This window comes from Rhinopithecus bieti, unplaced genomic scaffold (genome assembly GCF_001698545.2).
Source record: "Rhinopithecus bieti isolate Rb0 unplaced genomic scaffold, ASM169854v2 scaffold_15150, whole genome shotgun sequence".
Taxonomy (NCBI): Eukaryota; Metazoa; Chordata; class Mammalia; order Primates; family Cercopithecidae; genus Rhinopithecus; species Rhinopithecus bieti.
In genome coordinates, this window is record NW_016807997.1 from 15,622 (window position 1) to 25,493 (window position 9,872).

Here is a 9,872-nt window from a genome sequence, read left to right on the forward strand (position 1 = left end):
GAGAACTAGGTTCTACCAAGAGTCCAAGTGAGGATCCTGAATGAGGATTGAGGGGACTCCCTTCCACCTTCAGAGAGTGGAGGCACCTGCCCTACACTGTTCCTCCCCTGGGAGGCCCAGGAGCATGGTGTCCAGATGTGCTGTGCCCTCACTCCCATCAGCTGGACTCAGTTCAGCAGAGGGAGGAATTTTCAGGCCCTTCCGGGAATCAATCTGAGGATGGAGGGGACTTGACAAAAACAGATGGGCCCAGCCCTTCCTGCCCTGGTGTTAGCCATGGTAGGACCTAGGAGCAGTGGGAGATCCACTCCAAAGCTGTGAAGACCTCAGAGTCTGGCCCTACCCTACCTATCAGCCCTGAAGGGCCCCCCTGAACTCCTCCAGATCCAGGAACTGAAAGTGAAGGCCTTGATATGAGGCATGTGTCCTCAGCTCACAGAGAAGAGCAGATCCAGTCAATGCCAGGAGTCATGATGAAGTGCAGGACGGGAGACCTGTGGGGCCCTAGAGCACTAAAGGAGGACCTGTTAAGACAGTATTTATCAGAATGACAAGGTTAAGTTTTTCACACTCTTCCTCTCCCCCTGTCCAGTTGACTTCATCAGCCATCTCCTGCCCATACTCCTGCAGGCTGCCCCCAAAACAAGTCATGATGCCTCACAGGCAAAAGAGTCAGCACTGCAAGCTTGAGCAAGGGCTTCAGGTCCCCAAAGACGCACAGGGCCTTGTGGGTGTGCAGGTTCCTGAAGCTGAGAAGGTGAATCACACAGCCTCCTCATCTTCCTCTACTCTGATCCAGGGCACCTTGGAGAAGGTGTCTGCTTCTCGAACACCTGGTACTCCCCAGAGTTCTCAGAAAGTCTGCTTCTCCTGCACTACTATCAAAGCCACTCCATGGAGTCAATCTGATGGGAGTTCCAGAAGCCAGGAAAAGAAGGATCCAGGTGCCTCCCAGGCCCTGCCAGAGCCCGAGTCCTTGCTTGGTAGCATGCTGGAGAAGAAGGTGGATGAGTTGGTGAAATTCCTGAGTGTCAAGTATACAACAAAACAGCCCATCACAGAAGCAGAAATGCTGAAGAGTGTCATCAAAGAGCACAAGGATCACTTCCCTCTGATCTTTATGCAAGCCCATGAATGCATGGAGATTGTCTTTGGCATTGACATGAAGGAAGTGGACCCCATCAGCCAGTCCTATGTGCTCCTCAAATCACTAGACCTCACCTACGATGGGAGGCTGAACGATGACCAGGGAATGCCCAAGACCAGCCTCCTGATTCTTATCTTTGGTGTGATCTTCATAGAGGCCCACTGTGCCTCTGAAGAGAAGATCTGGGAAGTGCTGAATATTATTGGGGTGTATGCTGGGTGGAAGGATTTCATCTATGGGGAGCCCAGGAAGCTCATCACCAGAGATTTGGTGCAGGAAAAATACCTGGAGTGCTGTCAGGTACCCAACAGTGATCCTCCAAGATATAAATTCCGGTGGAGCCCAAGAGCTCATGCTGAAACCACCAAGATGAAAGTCCTGGAGTTTTTCTCCAGAGTCAGTGGGAATGATGCCAGTTCCTTCCCACTCCTGTATGAGAAAGCTTTTAAGAGATGAGGAAGAGAAAGCTCAGGCTATAATTGCCACCATGGGTGGTACTACTGTCATGGCCAGTGCACATCCCCGGGCCAAGTCCAGCAGCTTCTCTTGCCCTGAGTGAAGTCTCAGGCAGATTCTTCACTCTATGTTTGAAAAGGGAAGTCGAGGTTTTAAGTAAGTAGTAAAGGGCTGATTGTAGATTTTTATCTTTTCGTTTGTTTATTTGTTTTTGCTTTTTGGTATTTTTCAAATGTTTCTCTTAAAAGGCTTATTAGCTTCCCAATGTAGATTCATGAATGACATTGATCACACATATTACTGTTTATCAGGTTTAAGAATAAAAGTTTTCTATTATATAAAGCAAAGGGGGGAAGCTTCTGTCTTATTTTGTGATCTGGAATAAGATAACATGGTGTTGGAATAGGAATTTTCTCAGAAATGTGTAAGAGCCTACCAATAAAATTAATGAGATCAATAAATACAGGAAAAACATAGAAGATGGTTAATTGTAGGATTTATGTACGCCTTTTAGTCTGTGGTTTTGTATTAAAGATTCATACCTGAATTATTTGGCTTATTCAAGAATGTATGAGAAATTAAATCTTATTAAATATGAGCTCCAGTTCACTGGCTCATTTATTCCCCCAACATTAATTGAGCATCTGCTCTTTGTAAGGCACTGTGTTAGTAGTGGGGATTCCGGGTTAGGCGAGGAAGTTGACGAGATGTTCTTTCAGACCTAAAGAACAAGTACAAAGAAGGAGTGAGGAAGTGGGACTCCAGATTAACAGGTCAAGAATAAATGCTTGAGCCAAGGAAGTCTGGAGCTTTGGAAAAGTGCAACTCCTTCTGTGGGAGTTCATTTTAAGTGAAGCTGGATGGTGGCAGAGGCCAGGCACTCAATGTGTTTTATAAGTGAGATAAAAGCGTGGAATGGAAAACTGCTCCTAGCAGTTCCTTTTGGATAGCGGACAAAGCAGAGAGGAATATCCACCTGGGGCAAGGTATAGAATGCGGCCTGCACTTGTCCCAGTGTAGTCAAACAGAGTGCATGAACTAAGTGTTCATACACATCATCTGCAAGGGTTTCCTGAGAAATAGGGTGATACCCCCTCAAAGTGCTGCCCAGAAGCCTCTAGACTGGCATTCATTTCCCTGGTGTAGGACAGCCAGAGCCCACTCTATTAAAAAGGCATTTAATTAAATGATCTTGACTGTAATTTGGCCAGTTCTAAGCAAGGGCTAGATTTTGAGTGGGAGTGAAATGAATGAAAATAGCTATTTGCAGGGAAGAGAAGTTGGGAGGGTTGGAAAGAGTTATTCCTTGACTCAAAACTTCTAGGATCCTGGAGTTGCATCCAGCTGGTGAACACTTAACTACATCCAAATCAAACAATGTGTCTATCTGTCGTGCGGGTCCGTGTGAAGAGACCACCAAACAGGCTTTGCGTGAGCAATAAAGCTTTTTAATCACCTGGGTGCGGGCGGGCTGAGTCCGAAAAGAGAGTCAGCGAAGGGAGATAAGGGTGGGGCCATGTTATAGGATTTGGGTAGGTAAAGGAAAATTACAGTCAAGGGGGGGGTTGTTCTCTGGCGGGCAGGAGTGGGGGTCACAGGGTGCTCAGTGGGGGAGCTTTTTGAGCCAGGATGAGCCAGGAAAAGGAATTTCACAAGATAATGTCATCGCTTAAGGCAAGGACCGGCCATTTTCACTTCTTTTGTGGTGGAATGTCATCGGTTAAGGCCAGGCAGGGCATTTGCACTTCTTTTGTGATTCTTCAGTTACTTCAGGCCATCTGGGTGTATATGTGCAGGTCACAGGGCATGCAATGGCTTGACTTGGGCTCAGAGGCCTGACACTATCAACAGGAAAAATTTGCTGAGTTTTATTTATAAAGTAGCATTTCTGACCCATTTGGCGTGTTATGTCCTAGTGTGCTGCATATTCTCTGAAATATCCTTGATATCTCTCTCTCTCTCCCACCTTCCCAACACACACTCCCAGAGAATATGGTAATATGGAGGGTTTGGGGTTAAAATCATACTGGAAACAACTGCCATTCATGAAAGATCCAATACATGCAAGTGACTGTGCCAGGTGCTTTACTCACATTACATACATTCCAACACTTCTATAAGACAGGGCTTCTACAAGACCTTACATATGAAGAAACTGAGGCTCATAGTGCTTGATAATTTCCCCAGATCATGTAACTAGTAAGTGACAGGACTGGGACTTGACCTCTGTCCTGAATTCATCTAGGCCCACACTGTCCCCCTCGTCGTAGCCTGAGGCAGGCCTTCTGCCTCTTGGTTCATATCTGTTCTCATTAATCCATAATGTCTTTCAGGAAACAAAAAGAACCTTATGGCTAAGGTACTAAAAAGCAGGCCTAAAGAAGGAAGATGGAATGAGAAACACAATCTGGGAATAGTCTGTGGGCTTTATGAACCTAGGGTCCTCCTGCCTGAGCCCTGTGGTCCTTGAGAGCTAATTCTGCCCGGGCGCTCCCATTTTTGTCCTGTCGCAGCACTTCCCTGCATTATGGTACCCTTCCTCTGGTGTTGGCCCATGTGCCCTCCTGTCCAAACCGGGACCGTGGACTGCTTACCAGATCATCACTGCCTCCTCCTCTGAGGGCTGTGCCCTGCTCCAGGTGGAATAACCCCAAATCACCTGCCCTTCCCCTGACACAGAGCATTCCTTCTCTCTGCAGCTGTTCCCTGAACTGTTCCATCCCTCATTCTGGAACCCCACTGATAGCAACCGCCCTTTCTAATGTTAAAAGCCCACTTTGGAGGATGTTTTGATGCCTGGTCATTCCCCCTGGGCCTCTTCGACACATACCCAAATTGTCTTGCAAATGGCTTGGTGAGTAGAGTTTGATTTGCGCATAATATGCTGTTTCTTGGGATATAATCCTAAAGTTAGAGAAAGAGATCTTTTAATCATCCTGGTATTTGCGATAAGAATTTAATAAAGTGTGTTATTTGAAGCAGGCCGCTGAACGCACTGACAGATGAATGGTAATACTTTGATGGTTGAAAAACCAAAGCCTCCCTTATAAGCAGTAGGCAAAGAAAGATCATATAAATTGGTTGATAAGCAAACGTCTACAAAAGGCTGATTTCCTAAAATCCTAGATTTCTCCTAGGAGGTGAACAATAATTCCCTGATAGACATGCTAGCTCTGATGAAAAAGAAAATAAAGGTTCATCATCATTCTACTTGCTCTTGCCTGTGTTTCTGCCTCCACAGGAAAATCCTGTTTTGTAGTTCACTTAGTGGTACCTGTACAGGTGTTCCAAAGTGTTCAGTCCTGTGGAGGGTAGCAGAGGCTCATAAGTTAAGATTTTGATCATGCATCAAATAGAAGGAAAAAGTTCTTGGTCTACTAAAATTATGGGAGTTATTCCAAAGATCAGTGCAGAACTCCCTGCAAAGATTTCTAGGATTCTTTGAAAACTGGATGTGATCCTGTATTTGAAAGCACTTAAGAAACGTGGTGAATTTCAAGATGAATTTAGTTTTCTCAGAAACTCCCCCAAGAAATGAAGAGTGTTGTAATAACAAGTTATGATAGTTGCTTTTTATTGAGTACCTATTATGTGACAGCAAGAACCAGTGTGCCATTTCCATGCTTCCTCTCCCATTGAGCAGCAAACATGGTGGCCCTGAGTTCAGATGGTGGGGCCTCAACAGGGAAGCAGCCTGGATCCCTGGGTGGCCTGACAGAAGAAGTCCCTGGCAACCTACATCAGAATTTATGCACACAAAAGGAAACTTTTGTTGTATTAAGCCATTCAAGTGTCAAGTTTTATCTGTTGCATCAGCTAGCAGTTACTTAACTGATAAATGCACAATTTTATTTTATATATACGTTCATATAATAAATTTTATTTAAATATAAAAGTATTATATTTAAATTTATTTATACTTACTTATATTTATACTTGTTTATGTAAATATTTGAATAAATCTTGAGGAACTCCTAGGCTTATGTAAATATTTTCATTATAATAGTAACTGTGCAAGTATACTTATTGCAAAAAAATGTTAAAATACAGATCAATCAAAATTCTTGCCTTTAAAAGTTCCTCCAAAATTCAGGCACCTTTTTGGGGATAATCACAATTAACAATTTGATGTGTATTATTTTAAAGTTGAATCTAGGTTTTTTTAATAGATTAGTATAGTAGAAAATTATACTGTGAGTTTTCTGGTAGACTTAGCTGAGGCTTTATTTTGGAAAAACACAATTGAATTGCTTTTTAGTTAGGCGGCATGAGCAATATCAGGTACCCCAGGCAGTAAACTCCCCACAATGGTGGGCTGAGGGCTAGGGCGGAGCATCAGATGGGTCTCCTGCTCCCTATGCTCCCCTGCACAGTGGCCTCTCCCACAGGTTCTGAGGCAACCACAGGAGCGGGTAGGCTAGGAGGGACTTCTGTGGCTATTCAATTGGGCAGAACATCAGGGGACCCTGACACTAGCTTCCCATCATGGGTCTCAAAAATCTTCACAACCATGGCTCTGGAGGAGCTCCTGAGGCTAAAGGCATCAGAACCCCTGCCAGAGCCCAGGCTGTAGAGCTTGTGAGGCTCCCATAGGCCAAGCTCAGCCCACCTGAGTAGCCACTGGTGTTCTTACTATGGATACTCATGTTACTCATCCCAGACTCCATCCAGCTCTCCTCATCCTCCACTCCAGCAGCTTCCTGTAGGTGGCAATCTCAATGTCCAGGGCCAGTTTGAATTTCATCAGCTCCTGGTACTCGTGCAGCTGCTGGGCCATGTCCTGGTTGGCCCCCTGCGAGGCTGCCTCCAGCTCCACTAGCTTTGCACTGATGTCCCTAATGGGCATTGGTGTCCTTAACAGCCAGCTCCCCACAGTGCTTGGCATCTGCCATGATGGTCTCAGGTAAGCCATCTTGCCTTTGAGGCCCTCAGTCTCAGCCTAGAGCTGGCTGATGTTCCAGTTCACTGTTGTACAAAGATGGATGTGGAGATACCCATCTTCGTACAACACAGGTCAGCTCTGTGCTTCCCAGGCTGCATCTGCAGCCCCTCACACTTGTTCTGGTACATGTTCTCAGCCTCCGCTGGGTTACGGCTGGCAATCTCCTCACACTGCGCACACTTGGCAGTAATGCCATCCACATCCAGGGAGCGGCTGTTGCCCATAGGTAGGAATCACAGCTGTGTCCAAAAACTGGGACTGCACCTCAGGATCTTTTCTTCATACAGCTGTCTGAGGAAGTTGATCTCGTCAGTCAGCTCTTTCAGCTGAGACTTCAGCTCTACTTTGTTCATGTAAGCTTCATCCACATCCTTCTTGTTGAGGACAAATTTATTATAGCTGTATACTTACTGATCTCATCCCTGTATTTATTCCTGAAGTTTCCCACCAGTCCCTGAATGTATCCAAGATCTGCTTCCAGCTTCAGCTTTTTCATGGCCCAGAGTTTCCAGATGTTTCCAAAGGTTATTGATGTAGCTGTCAAACATGATGTTGTTCCAAGTTGCCTTCTGCTGTGGCAGGAGGCTCCACTTGGTCTCCAGCATCTTGTTCTGCTGCTCCAGGAACCGCACCTTGTCAATGAAGGAGGCAAACTAGTTGAGAGTCTTGATCTGCTGTTTCTCCTGGGTACCCACAGCCTGGATGTTGAGGTCCACCTCCACCTTAAGAGACCCTGGTTCACCTTGAGTGGAGGCAGGTCGGCTAAACCAGATGGAGATTCAAGGAGCCCAGAAGCTGCTTCTGAGTAGAAGCAATTTTTAAAAATATGCATGGGTAGTGAAGTATCCATTCACCTGACATTTGCCTTTGCCACTTAATAAAGTGGATGTAAAATCTTTCCATAACAGCACATATAAATCTACCTCACTTTTGTACCTACTCCCTAGTATCCTAAAGAATGTAAGAATGTATGTGTCATAATTAATTCAAAATGTTTCCTCCTAATGGACAAATGAGTTGTTTCTAGATTTTTTTGTATGATTAATAGGACTTACATCAACATTTTTAAAACATGAATTCTTGGTCAAATGTGTTTTTTTTTTCTCATAAGAAAGACATTTTAACGTGGAAAATTGGGTTTAAGTGGGAGAGGTGTGAATGTTTTAATTTTATAAATGTTGCTGACATTTTATTCCAAAAATGCTGCAACATTCATTTTCTCATAAAACCAATGTATGTTAATACCTACATGCTCAGAACCATTTTTTATTATTAATTTTTTTTTTTTTTTTTTTTTGAGACGGAGTCTCGCTCTCTCGCCCAGGCTGGAGTGCAGTGGCCGGATCTCAGCTCACTGCAAGCTCCGCCTCCCGGGTTTACGCCATTCTCCTGACTCAGCCTCCCAGGTAGCTGGGACTACAGGCGCCCGCCATCACGCCCGGCTAGCTTTTGTATTTTAGTAGAGACGGGGTTTCACTGTGTGAGCCGGGATGGGATGGTCTCGATCTCCTCACCTCGTGATCCGCCCACCTCGGCCTCCCAAAGTGCTGGGATTACAGGCTTGAGCCACCGCGCCCGGCTATTATTAATATTTTAAATTTGGAGTAAAATTATGGGTGAACAAGTATTATCTCACTATTATTTTAGTAGATATTTTCTCATTAGGTTAAGCAGAAAATATAACTTAATTCCTCACCCATACAAAGCGAGATTTATGCAGTGATGTCCAGAGCAACCGAATTCTTCCGGGTATGATTTAAAATTCTGAAATGTCAACCATTCTCCCTTTGCTTTGAGAAGCAAGGGTTTGGTTAGAATGTTCAAGAGCAGACCCAGGGAAGAGGACCAGACAGGACACTCCTCAGCTAGTGAGGGGCATTGGAAGGGTCTAAGGCAGAGCAATTGCCAGAGTCCATGAGCAAGACCACATGCAAAACGGTTCCAGAGAGTCCAAGGCCGGCTGACACTCAGAACTCTAAATCTGGAGTTCAGTGTAGAGTGAAGCAGTGCCTAGAAGAGAAGGTGGGAAATCTGGGTGGGGAGCATGGTGGTACAGGACAACTTATGTGAATAGGCGTAGGGAATCTCTGAGTCTTTGTTCCAAGCTGGAAGCTTCAGTGTGGTCTGGGTAGGCAGGTCTACTGACGGAGTGGACCAGTGGCATGCCAGACACACCACCCTACCTTAGAGTCATCTTATGTCCTGTCAGGAAGAGCATGGCTGGCTACCCAGCATTATTCTAGGTGAGTTACATCTCCTGACTACTCTAGTAGTCCATGACACCCTTGCCAGTGTCCCAGGCCTGGAATTGTTGCAATGCCTGCCAGAGTCTGGTATGTTTTCCCCTCCATAGTGGACCTCCTCCATGAAGGCTGGGGCTTTGTGAGTGAGTGGGGTCGGTGACTGATGACCAACAAGATAACAAGCAGAAACACTGAGGAGCAGTGGAAGGGATGCTACAGCTTCCAACAGGGGCAGTTGGAGTGGGAATGCCCTGGGACTGCAGACAAAGGGCTGAGGGTAGACTTGTCTGGAAAATAGTCCAAATGATGTCCCGTGCTCAGATTACCTCCCTTGGAATCTGAGCCATTGGCACTCTAGAGGGTGGGTGCCTTTGTGGCTATGACTGCGGGCCTACGTTGACACCAGATACTGTCTGGCATAGAGGATTGGCCCAAGGTGCAGACATGTGCAGCGTAGATGGAAAACCCATGGAGATGGTACATGCTTCCTTGTTAAACTAACAGGAATATGTGGGGTGCAAAGCAGGAAGCATCATGTATGATGATGTTGACAGCATCCCCACAGCCAAGATAGTGTTTAGGCCTGGAGATGAGACATCCATAATAATACACTCAGTGCTACTTTCCCTTGAGAATTCTGAAGTTACGTGAGCAGTTGTGGCACTGTAGGTTTTTTCCATGGAGGCAGAAAATCCAGGCATAAGTCAGGCCAATGTGATCCTCTGGTACTTTGACTTATTCACTTATTCTTCCAGCAAACATTATTGAACACATGTTGAAGAAAACAAACGAAAAGACAAAGCATTAAATTCAGACTGGAAATTAGGTTGTGCTGCATCAATAGAGATCATTTGAGGTCACAGGTTTAGAGAAAATTGAGGTTTGTATACAAAGCAGTCATCCTCTCTCTGGCAAACACACTAGCAACCAAACTCACACAAAACTTGATAAATCCAAGAAATAATTTAAAGGGAGAAAGTACCCATCCAGAAAAATCCACCAGAGAGAAATTTCCTGTGTTTTCCTAAATACAGTCCATATCCATGTATGTATGTATATATGCGTGTGTGTGTGTATGCTTGTG

General features: G+C 45.2%; 1 protein-coding gene and 1 pseudogene across 1 annotated transcript; one reads left to right on the forward strand and one right to left on the reverse strand.

Annotated features, from left to right (window-relative positions):
- Window positions 1-652: 652 nt before the first annotated feature.
- Window positions 653-1,945, forward strand: LOC108537461 (putative MAGE domain-containing protein MAGEA13P). The gene has a single exon (XM_017884940.1). It carries the CDS (start codon window positions 653-655, stop codon window positions 1,601-1,603), a length of 951 nt encoding a protein of 316 aa, XP_017740429.1. The 3' UTR covers window positions 1,604-1,945.
- A 4,098-nt stretch (window positions 1,946-6,043) lies between these two features.
- LOC108537460 (keratin, type II cytoskeletal 8 pseudogene) lies at window positions 6,044-6,515 on the reverse strand (annotated as a pseudogene).
- Between the last annotated feature and the right edge of the window lie 3,357 nt (window positions 6,516-9,872).